The sequence below is a fragment of the Rhinocladiella mackenziei genome (assembly GCF_000835555.1).
Source record: "Rhinocladiella mackenziei CBS 650.93 unplaced genomic scaffold supercont1.1, whole genome shotgun sequence".
NCBI classification, from domain to species: Eukaryota; Fungi; Ascomycota; class Eurotiomycetes; order Chaetothyriales; family Herpotrichiellaceae; genus Rhinocladiella; species Rhinocladiella mackenziei.
Genome location: NW_013550604.1, coordinates 3,055,707 through 3,070,312, shown reverse-complemented (window position 1 = coordinate 3,070,312; position 14,606 = coordinate 3,055,707). Strand labels below are relative to the sequence as shown.

At 51.1% G+C, this 14,606-nt stretch overlaps 7 protein-coding genes across 7 annotated transcripts; 3 read left to right on the top strand and 4 right to left on the bottom strand.

Annotated features, from left to right (window-relative positions):
* Positions 1-794: 794 nt before the first annotated feature.
* On the top strand, positions 795-3,239 carry Z518_01074 (uncharacterized protein; the record flags this gene model as incomplete). Its single annotated transcript, XM_013421675.1, has 3 exons — positions 795-1,591; positions 1,642-1,782; positions 1,835-3,239. The coding sequence occupies 3 exons, from the start codon at positions 795-797 to the stop codon at positions 3,237-3,239; spliced, it is 2,343 nt and encodes a 780-aa protein (XP_013277129.1).
* Positions 3,240-3,978: 739 nt separating this feature from the next.
* On the bottom strand, positions 3,979-5,790 carry Z518_01073 (uncharacterized protein; the record flags this gene model as incomplete). Its single annotated transcript, XM_013421674.1, has 1 exon — positions 3,979-5,790. The coding sequence occupies one exon, from the start codon at positions 5,788-5,790 to the stop codon at positions 3,979-3,981; it is 1,812 nt and encodes a 603-aa protein (XP_013277128.1).
* Positions 5,791-6,477: 687 nt separating this feature from the next.
* Z518_01072 (uncharacterized protein) lies at positions 6,478-8,083 on the bottom strand (the record flags this gene model as incomplete). The annotated part of the gene is made up of 2 exons (XM_013421673.1): positions 6,478-6,626; positions 6,700-8,083. The coding sequence occupies 2 exons, from the start codon at positions 8,081-8,083 to the stop codon at positions 6,478-6,480; spliced, it is 1,533 nt and encodes a 510-aa protein (XP_013277127.1).
* A 608-nt stretch (positions 8,084-8,691) lies between these two features.
* Z518_01071 (uncharacterized protein) lies at positions 8,692-10,142 on the top strand (the record flags this gene model as incomplete). The annotated part of the gene is made up of 2 exons (XM_013421672.1): positions 8,692-8,789; positions 8,840-10,142. The coding sequence occupies 2 exons, from the start codon at positions 8,692-8,694 to the stop codon at positions 10,140-10,142; spliced, it is 1,401 nt and encodes a 466-aa protein (XP_013277126.1).
* Positions 10,143-10,580: 438 nt separating this feature from the next.
* Z518_01070 (ribosomal protein L17) lies at positions 10,581-11,347 on the bottom strand (the record flags this gene model as incomplete). Its single annotated transcript, XM_013421671.1, has 2 exons — positions 10,581-11,078; positions 11,138-11,347. 2 exons carry the CDS (start codon positions 11,345-11,347, stop codon positions 10,581-10,583), a joined length of 708 nt encoding a protein of 235 aa, XP_013277125.1.
* Positions 11,348-11,896: 549 nt separating this feature from the next.
* Z518_01069 (uncharacterized protein) lies at positions 11,897-12,621 on the bottom strand (the record flags this gene model as incomplete). The annotated part of the gene is made up of 2 exons (XM_013421670.1): positions 11,897-12,420; positions 12,486-12,621. The coding sequence occupies 2 exons, from the start codon at positions 12,619-12,621 to the stop codon at positions 11,897-11,899; spliced, it is 660 nt and encodes a 219-aa protein (XP_013277124.1).
* Positions 12,622-13,639: 1,018 nt separating this feature from the next.
* On the top strand, positions 13,640-14,601 carry Z518_01068 (uncharacterized protein; the record flags this gene model as incomplete). Its single annotated transcript, XM_013421669.1, has 3 exons — positions 13,640-13,841; positions 13,888-13,959; positions 14,015-14,601. The coding sequence occupies 3 exons, from the start codon at positions 13,640-13,642 to the stop codon at positions 14,599-14,601; spliced, it is 861 nt and encodes a 286-aa protein (XP_013277123.1).
* Positions 14,602-14,606: the final 5 nt, after the last annotated feature.

Genomic DNA, 14,606 nt, shown 5'->3' with positions numbered 1-14,606 from the left:
GCCTTGAACAACATCTTGCGTGCAATCGTCTCCTGATCCGCCGTAGCCAATAGCCAAACACGTGACGTGTTCAGCCTTGGCATTTTGAACCTCACGGATTTTGGTTCAACTTCACATTCAGACTTGTCACGTCCTTCCAGCCCGCACCTTGCACCTTGTTTCCAGGCACAATGGATTGACAAGACTCTTCCATTGGCATTTTCCATCCGCATTGCCATTATTAAATCCAATTCTCGACCTAACGCGGCGTCGACGACTTTTTAAATCCCTCAGGCGGGCCATAGCCTTAACGGGACTCGCCCTCATTTACCTTATCCGACTGAGAACAATAAGCCCTGTTCATTCCCCTTCGACGTCGCCCTCTGCCTCTTAAACCCCACGAGGAAGAGCCCAAGACTGAATCTTTCAACCTGCGACAGCTATTTTCAACTCCTCACCACGACTACCTACCTACCTTTCTTCCCCCAAGTCCGCTAACAGCAGAAGAGTTCTTCGTCGAATCCATGGAGCCTTTTAGGTTATGCAGTGCAGGCTCGTTTAATGAGCAAGATATCGTGTGAGAAAGCGGAAAGAAAAATCGAAGTGTCGGCTTTCGCTTGTACAATCTACACTCATTTTCAATCCTCAGCTTGGTAGCGCTACTTCACGCTGTTGGATACGACGTGACGAATCTCCTTGGGCAATATGGCGTCTCCTCAAGTTGGCCCGGTTCCGGCGAAATTGTCATTTGCAAAGGTTCGTTGACTACGCATCTCCATCGACTCCGTCCTCTAACTTCGGTTTAGGTTGCAGCCATGCGTGCACCCGCTGCTGCGACAGCAAATTCTAATCCTCTTGAAGAAAAGAAGCTTCGGCCTTTCGAGAATAACAATTCGCGTAACCCCGCACACAGCGATATGCCAAAGTCTCCAGCATCACCGAGACGACCATGTGAATCATCATTTGGGAAGCCAGATGAGCCCTCTCAGTCAGAGTATGTGACAAACGCAATACAAGGTCTGTCCCTGGTCAAAGATGCGGCAACCCCACAAAGCGGTCCCCAGAGTGCTGAAAGTGGGGAGTCTCTTGAGGATGATCAATCCCACCTTTCCAACTCCTCTACCAAACAGCAGAGTTTCGATACCAAGAGCATGGCATCAGTAACCACCTTTGCAATGGACGAGAAAGAAAGCATTCGTCCGGATGACAGTGCGAGTGTCAGAGCGGCCGAGGACGATGAAGCCTCAAATGCACCGAGCAGAGAATTGAGCTTTCATCGTGACTCGGAACCTCTGGCATCACCAACACGTACTAGCTCGCGACCAAATACATCTGGGGTCACTATTGTTGCTCGCCGTTATCATACTTTGACCCTGACCAATCCCCCGCGCTTCGGAGACCTTCCTGTCATTCCAATTGTTGAGGCCGAGAATCTCGATCAACAATCGCGGCCAGAAGCTTCAGCTGAGCAACCGCCAGAATCGCATGAACGGGCACCCTCGCTTCCTATTGCACCGGATGAAAAACTTCTTGATGCTCTCGCAACTCCCAAGGATCGCCTACCTCTTTTGCAACTCGAAGAGAAATTTTTAGGCTTCATTGCGAATCCCGAGTAAGTTGATTGCTCCGGGGAAACTGAAATTCAACTGATGATCGAGTTAGGAGTGAATTCCTTGACCTTCCACCACAAAACTCTTTTGCCCGGTTGCTCGCACACAAACTAGCAGATTATTATTGTCTTGCCCATCGAATCAACGAAGATGGCACATCGATTCGTGTGTTCAAAACGCCTTGTGTATCGATGTAGGTACCAATCCTGCGGGTTCTTGATCACTCTAACCTAATTCATCTGCAGACCCACACCTTTACATGTATTAGCACAGTCCGTTCCTGCTGGCCCAGCCCAGCCCCCTTCTGCGATGGCTGTAAAAATAATGCGGAGGGCCGGATTGGGTCCAAGACAGGCATCCGCTGGCGGCAGCACCCCTGCAAGTTCTTCTGTCCCATCGAAGACGACCTCGGAAGCTGGGCTGGAAACGAACAGTGAGGAAGGCGTCGTGTCGCCAGTCGACGGTACGCCGAATAAAGACAAGTCGAAACTCACGAGGGAAGAGCGGGAAGCACAGTACAAAGCGGCTAGAGAGCGAATATTTGGCGATTTTCAGGAGTCCGTGACGAGCGAGAGCGCGTCTACTGGAGAGAATTCAGCTAGCATCTCACGCTCCAGCTCATCAAGTGGAAAGAGAAAAACACGAAAACACAAAACCCCGAAAGACGACAGCTTCGAGGCTCGCTCGGCATTTATTCCCAGCTATAGTCCGATGCACGCTCCGAATTTGCACCAGCAATACCCGCCCCAATATTCAGAGCAAGTCTACCAAGGTCCATATCAAGGCCCAACTAGTGGATTCGGCGCAAACGTGAATTATGGCACTACTCCCACATCATCTTATCCTAATTTCGATCAATCGATGCAGTACAATAGTCCCGTGGGCTATGGACCCAACGGCAATCAGCAATTCAGTCCATCGGACTCTTGGTCATCAATACAGTCGCCCTCATCGACCGGATATTTCAGCTACTCTGCATCTCCAGCCAGCTATCAGCAGCATATTCCACCAATGATGACACAGATGAACAATCAATTCATGCAGCAACCTCGTTCGGGCATGCAGCAATCGCAGAATTGGATGAACAATCAATTTGCAGCTCCCTATCACCCCCCGCCCGGTTCTGCTAACTCGAACATGAATGGTTGGTCAGGCTATCAGCCTACCGCAGCCATCAATAACTCGGCGACTTACGCATACGGGCAACTTCCTGGGCAGAATTTCGCCGGGAGCCCTACCTACAATACGCACCATCCCGGTCCAGGCACCTTCCCAAGGTCTTTATTCAACCCACAGACACGTTCCTTCGTACCAAGTAATACTCCAAGCCGCACGGCCGGACGCAATGGGCGAAAGAAGCCTTCGCCATCACCAAGCCAAAATCGAGCCAGTACTGATAATTCGGGCATACCCGCGGTGTTGTCACCACGTGGATTTGAGAAAGGACCCCGTAATTCTTCGTCGCCAAAGCCAAAAGAAGATTCACTGCAACAGAAATACGGTGCTCCAGCCCATCTCCCCAAGAAGCCCCCACCGTCACAAGTCCCATCATCCTATGATGTGGAAAGCATAAGCAATACAACCTTGACTTCAGGACCACTTGCACTGAACGGAGGCGCAGCCGGTAGTGGGCCGGCCAGCGGTTCATGAAGAAAGTGTGTGATTGTTTTGAGCATCATTGTGCATATTATTACAGATGGGACCAGGACAATGGGACGGAATGAATAACAACGCATCGGATTGATTGAAGCGGCGTCATGAGTACTTAGTTTGGATTTCTCAAGAAACTACACCCAAAAAAAGGAGGGAATGGATTGAATTGAACTGAATTGACCTTTGGACGACACGGGATGCGTTTGGCACGGCATGGCACAGCATAAGATCGGACTGAATGTATGGGCTCCTGTGAAAGCGAGAAGGAGAGCAGGAAGGGGAAGGGAAACAACGGCATGGGACGAAGGAGACGAGAGCGCATTAAAGGAGGGAATACCAATCAACAAAAGTGGAATGGAGTCACATTAAACCAATGTTTCGACCCAGGTGTAAACTTCTCAATGTATTCGCGCTGCTTGCTAGCCAAACGGTACGGAAACTCCATTAACCGAGCCCCCTTTTCTGCTGCATCTCCCTCTCCCTCTTCCCAACTGACCTTTCCTTTATTTCATCAAGGGTACCCATCAATACCTCTGGGGCGCTCAATTCAAGTCCTTACCATATCGTGCTGCATACGTGCCCGAATTTCCAAACCCCAATTCCCAACTTCTATTCTAGTAAATGGTCTGTGCTTGATTCTCGTCTGGAAATGAGTTCCAATTTGGTTTCAATAGATTTATCGAGTTATGGTCCTTTATAATGCCTGAAAATGCGATGAGTCAATATGTCTAAGTGATCAGTTTCCGGAAATGGTAGGTCGTAAATCATGCATTTCCAGACCCTCGACGTTTGCAAGTGCGGGACTGTCAGCAAAAGTACTTGTTCGGGAATGCGCAGGAGCGTTATCAAAATTGTAATGTCGCTCGTAGACTTCATTTCCAGTTTCATTCTCTGCTTCATCATCATGATCATGAAGTAAGCCAGCAACCTCCTCTGTGACGTTCGTCTCATTTTTCTTGGGTCGCGTCATCGCTGTAAGCGGAAGCGAATCGGTACTGCCTAATGGGACTCTCGCAAATCTGTTCCGGTCAGCATTGTTGTCGTTGCCCTTGTTGGCGGAATCCCTTGCGCTCGACACCCAGACTGCTCCGGCCAGAATGAGCACGCTGCCGACCCAGCTCATCGTGGTGGGTGTGACACCGAATATGAGCTTGTCGCCCGCCAGAGCGAAGAGCATTTGTGTGTAAAGCATGCTGGTGGCCCTCGTTCCAGAGCTACTGCTGGTTTTAGAAGGCGGAGACGACGAGGGTTGCGTGCGCGAGGTTTGCTCGCGTTCGCCAGAGGGAAGGTCGTCGCCCGCGCCCAGAGCGATGGGGTCCGTGGTTTCTAGATCTCGGATCTTTTGGTGCGGGTGGCCTTGTTGTTGGTTTTGGTTGTGCGGCTTCTGTGTCGGTGCACGGTAGGCTAAGCCTGCTGTAAGCAGAAACTGCATGACGAAGCCACAGAGACCGAGGCTGGCGAGGAGGCACCATTCGGTCATGTTTCCCGGCAGCCGAAACTTGACATCAGGAAAAATGATGAGACATGCCATTGACACGATACTGCACCATACACTGAAGTAGTTGATGCTAATGAAGGCGTGAGCACGTGTGCCAATCGCGCGGATTGAGGTCAGAGCCCCTGTTGAACCAACAACCCCGAGCATTGCAATACCAATGGCAGCGAGATGCTGATCAGGAGGAGGCTGTTGGGAATGTTCCGGCGTCGTGGTAGAGTTGGAAGGGCCCGCTATTGGTGGGCTGGAGTGTTGACGCGGGGTGGATGGAGACGAGAAGAGAGACGCAGGCTGGGCAATGAAGATGACACCGACAAGGCTGACGAAGCCGGCCAGTTGCTGTTGTCTGCTGAATGTCTCACCAGGGATGACAAAACTGCAAAGATAGCAGGTGAGGATAGGGGCGAGGAAGGTTAAGACAGTTGCTTCGCTGAGCGGCAAGTACAGAAGACTGAAGTACATGCCAAACACACCGAAGAAGCCACAGAGCCCTCTAGCAACGAGAAGCCACCTGACCTCGCGAGGACCCCAAGGGAAGTGAGGTACAGATCTGGAATACACTCCATAGGCAGTGCATAGGGAGGCGGTGATTGATTGACGAACAAAGAGGATCTGGAATGGATGCATGGGCTTGCCATGAGAACCGGTTGTTTCGAGGAGTCGTGTAGAAACATTCATACCCGCGCCAAAGAACTGGGAGATCATAACCAGCATCGCGCCATAGTTGGCCACGTAGAACGAATGCACAGCAGCAATGAAACGGGACCCAGGGGGGGCCGGCGGAGCGGCATCTTGCGATATGCTGCGGATGAGAGGATGGTGGGTATGTAGTTCATTTGAGTGGAAGGAGAGTTCAGAGAGCTCCGAATATGTAGAATCGAGAGAGGGCCGAGACCGTCGAAAGGACGGGACATCGAGATAGGATTGGCGGACTTCTGGTAGGGTGGAGGACGATACGGTCGCCTTGGATGTTGATGGAAGGGAACCTAGGACGGCGTCGTTGGACAAGGTTGGTTGCGATGCATCGTGAAGATCGGATTTTGACGTTGACATGATCTTATAGCCATTCCAAATCATCCAGGGGTGATTGCAGTGACAAGGAAAATCAATATGGTCGGAGTACTCTCGGTTGGTAGCTCGTTTTGTACCGACGTAAAAAGAGAAACCGCAGGCAAAGAGTACTCTCTTGACGGACGTAGGGACAGCAGGAAGAAAATACTCAACAGGTCAATGGTAAGGAATGGACTGGGTATTGACAACGGGCAAAGAATATAAACAGAGACGGTGAGTGAGAGAAGCGTAATGAAAAGAAGGCGCGGAAGGATTCATCTAGAGGCCGGCTTCATTAGCCTATTGAGCCGTTAACGTGATACGCCCTTCGACCATCCACTTTCCCCCTCCCTTGGCTGTCTCGTTAGCCATGATTGACATACACCATGGCAAGACTCCTGTTCCTCCATTGGATAGCGAATACGCGAACCGGATCCAGACATCGTCTAACTGGTCCGGCTCTCGAGTCCCTCCTGCGCAACCCTGCGAAATGCTTGTGATGGAGCTGACATGGCAGGACAGCCTATTCGCTTTGGTGCTTGACATGCACACGGCACGGGTCCAGGTCCTACAAGCAGCGAGTACAAAAATTCCTCCACGATGACAAAGAATGCCATGTCATTCGAGAAAGAGAGTCTCTGTATACTTTTCCTTCTCCTCAGCAATACATGCATCGCTCAATTTCAATCCTCATGAGGCTGTCTCCGCCTCGCCCCTACGAAGCGCCAATAGCGCCCGGACATCCGTTACGTACTGCAGGGCCTCTAACATGGGTATCAAATGAAGCAAATCATTATCCGTTGGGTCATTTATCCATCCTTCAATGGGGATCGCGTTGTCTGCCATCGCCCGCCGAGTTAGCCGGAGCAGGGAAAGGACAAGGCTAGACGACAGTATAAGGATATGACTCACCTTCATGGAAGACATAGCTGACAGGGCTGTTGTCCAGAATGATCACCTTACTCAAATCAGGCTCAATGCTGCTCAGATCTTTGATGTACGCCCCGTTACGGAATGTACAGTGCTGTCGGTAGTATCGACCAACGAAATACTTTCGTTCCTGCTCCAACCAGTCAATCACAGGGTCTGCATATTCCTGCACCGACGCCGTAAACACCACGACCTTATACCACTTGGAAACTTTGCGTAAAAAGTCATCGCAATGAGGTCGTTTGTGAACGTAGTAGAGGATAGGATGTTGCGGTCCAAGCACTGGAGCCGCCTGCCCTGGCTGGGGCGGCGACAAGGCCACTGGCGCATTCAACTTGACCTCCACCATGTGCCCGGAAGACATGCGACCACCTTTCGCCAGAGAATGAATCAGAGTTTCGTCGAGGTCGAGGATCAGTGTCTTTTGTTGCAAAGCGGGTCCCCCACGAGTAGGTGATCTTGGAATAAGGTTGGCATAAGAGGGTTGTCGCCGAGGAATCAGAGGTCTTGGGGGCTGAGGCGCATGGGGGTATCTTGTGATTCTCAGCGATGGCGATGGAGATGTAGGCGACTTGATGTTGTCGACTGTCAATGGAACACTGTCACCCAGCGGGCTCGCGGCGTTCTTTTGCTTTCGTCTCTTCAATGTCAGATCATTCTGTTCCTTGATCCTGATCGACGATCGTCGCGTCTCAGACTCTTCGCGCGAGCTCTTTTCTCGTTTCGACTTGATTCGCGATTGGGCATGTCCCGTCTTGTGCAAGTCTGAGTCAGAATCCGAGGTCGAAGCGTTCAAAGAGTCGCTGGAATACGAGTGTCGCAACTTTGTTTCTTGGAGGACACGATTTGCTGGCTTCTCAGAGTTCCATGTACTCCCTGGAGCAGTATTAGAAAGGCTCATCGCATGCGCTGTATTGCTAGCGGGTATCCTTTCCCGACGAGGCCACCGTGGGATAATGGAAAGCTTCCCGTCTTGATCTCTGAAACACTTCGCGACGTAGACAACAGGAGCACCGATCACTGCCAATATTGTCTTGATAGCATCTGCTATTCTCTTGACGAGCCTCCGCCATCCATCAGCGTCCGTCTCAACGTCCTTTTTCTCATCAGCATGAAGTAATGGTTGCTTCTCGTCTTCATCCTTGATGAGAGAATCGCCATTGTCCGACCCAGGTTCTGAGGTAAGAAGGTCCGGAAATACGCTTCCCGGCTCTTTCTTTATTTGTTCATCGCTGAACGATCTCCCCCGAAGAGGCTCTTCGCCATACTCCTTTTGTAATAATTCGCCCTGAGATCGTGACCGTGGGCGCGATGCTTGTTGGGTCTGTCCGATGACTCGGGATGAAATCAAATTGAGAGAGTTCATTCTCTGGCGCGAGGATCGCGCAACTGAGAAGTTCGGTAGTAGAGCACGAGTGCAAGCGACCTGGACGCAGGTGTAGCGCCCGACTCTCAGCAGCGTGCGGTTTGGCAATCGGTTTTACGATGATGGCATCTCGGTGCTAAACGAAGGTGGGGAATTCGGGGCGCAAGCGGGATAGAAGGACCCAAATAAGATGGTGTGAAATGCTCACATAGTCAAAGCTATAGCACGAATCTCTATCAATTGCGACCAACTTGAGCAGCTGGACGAACAAGAAGAAGATGGCAATGACAAGGTTGGAAAGATGACAATGGCGGGTCGAATGACCAGTGAAGGGGGCCTCGGTGGCTGGTGCAACTGATCGGATCGAATCGATTTGACGTGCCCGACCAGGATGAGTCTGCCTCCAACAACCAGTTTTTGATGCCACCAACACAGAGACAAATTCCTTACATATCTTCGACTTCGATATACATCTCGAGGGACCCGAGTAGCATTCGCAGCATACCAAAATCCTCCATTGCGCCCGGCAAAACCCAGAAGAGCCATACCGTTGTCAAATACTCTGAAGTCTCCTGCAAAATAGCACTCTGTTCTCCGGGGCTGCCATCATGGCGCCTACGGCAGTGCCTTTGACGCCAGGCTTTGCGAGTTTTCAAAGAGTTTTATCTACGGAGCCGGTTGACTCCTCTGCAGCATACTTAATGTCGTACGTGCTACATCCGTCTGCATTTCTGGAGGACACTCACGAGGACGCAGACTATTGAAGCGACGACAGATCAAAGGATCGAAACGATGCGCGGTTGCAACGACTCTTCTCCTTCTCCGAACTGTCGAGCTAACCAAACAAGCCGACTCGGCCAGACTGATTCAAAGGGTGTCTGAAGTGGGCCAAAAACTCATAGGCGCAGCACCTCATGAACCAGCCGTTGGAAACATCGTACGCAGAGTCCTTGGCATAATACGTGAAGAGGACGAGGAAGACGTGGCTGGTACAAGAGGAGGAGATGAAGGTAGTATTGCCAATGGTGCTGGTTCCGAGGCTGCTACACCGGTGGAAGCATCACATTCAAGACCCATTCCGAACGGGCTTTTTCAAAAGCCTGATGCCAGCGCCAGTCCCTCGCCGTCGCGACATGGCACTCTGCCTCCGCTGATGAGCTCTCATACTGGTGCACCGGGTGGTGCTCGACCAGTTACGTCCATGTTCAGCATCATATCACATCCGACGATGAGACTATCAGGGCTTGACTCACCGGTCCATCACAGCAGCGCTGCCACACCTCGGATGGGTGCATCTGGAACTCTCCCAAACTTTCGTCCGGAGGTGATCAAAGGGATCAAAGAAATAATTGACGAAATCAACGCTTCAGACGACGAAATCTCCGCCGCAGCCCTCGAACAAATCCATCCACAAGAAACAATATTCACATATTCCTCCTCCCTTACCGTCCAGCGATTCCTACTCAAAGCCGCCTCGAAAAGAAAGTTCACCGTCGTCCACGCCGAGGCATATCCTAACAACCACTTGAAAACTCACGCTCTTCTAACCGGGAACCAAGACCCAACCGAGGACGAAGACAGCTTGCCGAACGACTCGTTCTCCAAATCCCTGACCTCCGCGGGCATCACGGTCGTGATGATCCCGGACTCTGCCATCTTTGCCGTCATGTCACGCGCTAGTAAAGTTATCCTAGATGCTCACGCTGTGCTGACGAACGGATCACTAGTGGCCGCCGCAGGAACCAAGGCCGTGATCAAAGCAGCAGGATACCATCGCGTCCCGGTCGTCGTATTGGCCGCGACGTACAAACTCTCTCCAGCATACCCATATGATCCATACTCGATGATCGAATATGGCGATGCCGGCAAAGTCGTCCCTTTTCAGGACGGCGAATTGCACTCCGGACTAGATTCCGGCGTCAGGAACCCGCTGTATGATTTCGTCGAGGCTGGAGATGTGGACCTTTTCGTCACGAATCAGGTTCCTGCCGTTGTCAGTGCAGGCTATCTCTACAGGGTAGTCAAGGATCAGTATCGTGACGAGGATTTGCACCTCTGAGAGAAGAGCATTCTATACGACACAGACTAGGCCGGGATCGGGGTCTGAACCGGATTAGCGTTTGCCATGCATAGATGATGCTGGAACTGGATCCTCATCATGAAGAAGCCATTTTTTTGGGATACACCTGGATAAAATGCTGTGACGTATCAGTGTGAGAGATTCATGAGAGATGTTAAGATGAGAAGAAAAACAGCAAGTCCGGGTTTGAAGTACCAACTCAAGCTGGCTTCTGCCATCAAGTATAGAGATTTTTCTTCTTTCGACTCGCGTCAACTCCTGTCCACGACGCTGCAGGCACGGCTTCTGGAGAGATGCCACTTTTGTTGTACAGTATAGATGCGCCCAATATCATCGACAATCATGGTAATACAACAACAGAGAACCACCTTGGAAGCCAGCTGGACTCCCCCTCCTTCTTCAAATAAAGCTCTGCGCTCACACTGATCTCGATCTCGGTCTACTAAATGGTTTATCCTCATCCACCTTCTGCCTCCTCAAACGGCCTGGCCCTTTCTTCTCCTTCCCCGTAGCATTAGTATCCCGATCCTTCTCACCTCTCACCCACTCGTAAAGCGTGCCGTCTTCTTCAAACGCCTCCTTTTCCAACTGCTCCTGCGCCTTCTCATCCGCCTCAAGACGCTGGACTTCTTGTTCCAGCGCCGCCTCGCCTCCTTCTCGGAATCGCGTGACTTTGCGAATATTCACGGCCATGAGCTCGTTCATAGGCAGGTCTTCGCGCCGCTGCCGCACGAGGGCTTTGGCAGTCATGCTAAAGCGCATGTCGCGAGGGCCGTCGACAAGCGATAGAATTGCGGACGGCGCCTGGTCTTCTCGGATCGGCTCCTGGCGCAGCAGCCGTGTGTATCCGCCTGGTCGGAGTTCGTAGCGTTTTCTCAGCGTTTCGAATAGTTTGTCCATGTGTTTTTCTGGTTCCTAAAACACAGATACCTTCGTCAGTTTCACGTAGCAGACGAAGATAGCCGATAACCCACATAAAAAATCGACTTCGCCCGTTGTCTCGCTGCATTTGTGTTCTTCTTGCCCAGTGTGATCAGCTTTTCAGCTAACCGTTGGGTTTCTTTGGCCTTCGCATAAGTCGTGGATATGGCTTCATTCGCGATTAGGGATGTGACCAGGTTGCGGAGGAGAGCTTGTCGGTGGGCCGAGTCGCGGCTCAGATGACGGTATTTTATGGAAGACATTTTGTTTTATGATTGATAAACCAAGAGTTTGTACGAGAGCCGGAGCTCGAATGGTAGTGTTTCGCTCTCTAATCGAGTGGGTGATGCGGATTAATATATATTGGACGGCTGAAGGATCGCAGCTCTTGTCGTGGAATGGGAGGACACAGGTTTCAAAGTTGAGAAAGGGCAAATATCATTGTGAAGAAGCTCTTGTTGAAAAGTCCCCTCGGCCAATTGAACTCCGAATCTGGGCGCCAAGAAAATCCAGCCTTACAGCCCCAGAAATCGGTCCTTTTTGGTTATGGAGGACTCCAAGGCTAATTGTACTTTGTCTGCCCTATGACATTTTAAGAGTCTTATGGATAATTTCATGCACATCGAAATGGCTCAGAAATTGTCGTTCCATGTTTGTGTATAAGTTGACAGAAGCTGCGCCTAGTATTGTCGAAGCCTCAGACTCTTTGCCATGTCCTCTTCTGTCGTATAAAGCGTACCTCAGCTTTTGTCCCCAACCTGTAAGCCACTCTCTCACATTAGCTGCGCTACCCTGGCTCTGTTTTCTTTCTTTCAGACCAAGCCTACTACCATAGCCCCCAGAGGAACCATTGCTAGTCCACCGCTCAGCAAGACTCGGTTTCCTGCCCCATCAAATGTCTCCGCAGCAGGAGTTCCGGAGCTGGTACTACTTGGCGCCTGAAAAGTAAAGTCTTTATTAGACACGTTCGAAATCATTTGGGTATTGCAAAGACAGTCACTTACCACACTTTCTGTCTCTTCAGCAGTCGGTGTAGCGGCGTCCGTTGAAGTGGCCGGAGCGGACGCAGTTGTGGTCGCTTCAGGGCTAGCAGAAGCAGTCATGGTCTCAGCCACCGAGGTCGAAGCCGAAACCGAACTGCTACTCGTCACTGAGGTGGAGTTGGCGGGAAGAGGTGTTGCATCTAGCCCACATCCCGCCGCAGCCGCAGACACGCTTTCACCGTAATATTGCCAGATGTCGAATTCGAGTGCGCAATCGAGGCACGCATCCAGAGCCGTGGTGAAATTCGCCGTTTCACAATAACCTTCAGTCCGACCAGCGACAATGACAGCACCTCATCATTGAGTTAGCTTAATCCGACAAGGACCAGGACCTGGTTCTCAACGGATCGAGACTCACCGCAGTTGGAATGACAGTCATACTCCGGTGTGCCCGGTGCTTGTCGTCGACCGAGGGGTAGCGTTTCAGGATACACCAGGGAAGCGGTGGCAGAAACGATGGTGAGTGCCACGAAGCCAACAAGCGAGGAACGCATTTTGAGAGATAACGAGCGACAGAGAAGATGGAGTAGTGGTATTTGGGAGGGGGTGTCTGAAGCGGTTCAGAGGAGCATAGCACGCGCGACGGGCCAGGAACCTGGGCGATTGAGTACTCATATACCTAGTGGAATTGGAGAGAAGCCTGTCCTCGGCACGTAACATGCAGCTGCAAGCGGATGCTCAACGGAAATTCGTATCGTCGCCCGAGCCCGCGCCTTATTGGAGCAAAGGCACCTTCTCAAAGAGCTCGGGTCTTGCTTCGCACCTCAATTCCGAAGTGAGACATCTGGAGAGAGACAATAGTACGTAGAAGCTAACGCGTATTTGTTGCATGCCATGCTTTCGGGCACGAGCAACTTAGTCATGAACCGAAGTCTGGAGGATTTTGTTCGAGGCCGAGAAATGCTGGAGACGAGCTTGTGGTGATAAAGAAGCCAATCAGAAGCGAGGCCCCGCAAATGTCAATGAGACGGTCGGTCTTGGAATGAGCGATTTATCTTATCAGATTTTGCTTTGAGTGTCTGACCAAAATTATCTTGTGAGTTTTCGTTGTGTTGCCATTGCAGATTTGGTCTGATCGGCGGATTTTCCAAAGCCGACACCGGGCGAACTATCTTATCAGATTAGATGGTCTGGGTTGGCAGCATGCTTGCAGACTTGGAACTCTCTTAGGCAACTCACGCCAATAAACCGCCACTGATGCCCCACGTCACTGAATATTCTGGTTGCATGTGGCATGATGTTCTCTGAAGACCCTTGGAGTGGGTTAATGCTGCTGAGAAGGGGGGCCCATTTGAGAAGGTGTGATGAGAGGAACTGCTTCTCGTGACCGCACTATATCTCCCGAGTTTCCGTACAAGTAATGGCGGTGGAAGAGAGTTCTTTCAAGTTTATCTCCAGCCAGGCTGCCCCTCCTGTGTTGGATCCTGGGCAAGGTACCAACAACTGTGGACAGGCTTTGAGTTATCAGGATCTTGTATGTCTTAACTTCTGTACTGCAGGCTGATCGTCAATATGTTGGGTGTGAGATCTCTTCTTTTCAGTGGACTCTGTGCCGTGAGGTCTGTTCTTGCTCAACATGGAGAGGAATATGCCGAAACGATGGGCCCCGTGGCCTTCATGTGGCCGCCTGATCGTGAATGGGGTGCGGCTCAAGACAATACAGCTCCTTGCGGATCAGCGACAGCAGTTGTGAACAGGACCGAATTTCCACTGCGTATGTACCATGATCAACTCTTAGTTTCGTTACTGATATCCTCCAGTCAACGGGCAAGTCGCCCTTGTTGCGCAGGATGAGTCCTGGTCTATTCAAGTGGCGATCTCTCACAGCAATGGTAAGATCGTTGGCATGATGTTTGAAATCTTGTGCAATGCTGACTGGTGTACCAGATCCAACCTCGAATGACGACTTTGAGACAGTGATTGCAGCGACGAGAATCCCGGAATTGAATGAAGGCCATCAATGCTATCCGATTCCGAATCCCTCTACAGATGTTGAAGCAGGATCGAATGCGACGTTGCAGATCAAATACACCTCCGATTTCGACACGGACAAAAACGAGACCTTCTATGCATGTGCAGATATCACATATGTTCTGACCAGTCAATTCACTTACCAAGTGCCTTGCTTCAATGCCACCGTTGACGATTATGATATTTCAGATAATGATGACCCTGATTCAAGTTCTTCCGGCACGGCCGCCGGGGCATCAGCGACCTCGGCAGCACCCGAAAGCTCGGAATCGTCATCCGGTCTGTCTGGGGGTGCCATAGCAGGTATTGTTGTCGGTGTTGTAGTTGGGGTTGCAGCTGTGTTGGGTGCTCTATTCTTCATGTGGCGTCGTAGTCAACAGAAAAAGCGGCTTCGTCAACAAGAGGCGTCACTGAGGACTGTGAAATGGGACGAAAACATGCAAGGGAAAGGTCCGGGCTCACAGAGTTCAGGCCAGGATATTGCTCTCACAAAGTTTCGCTAAGAGTC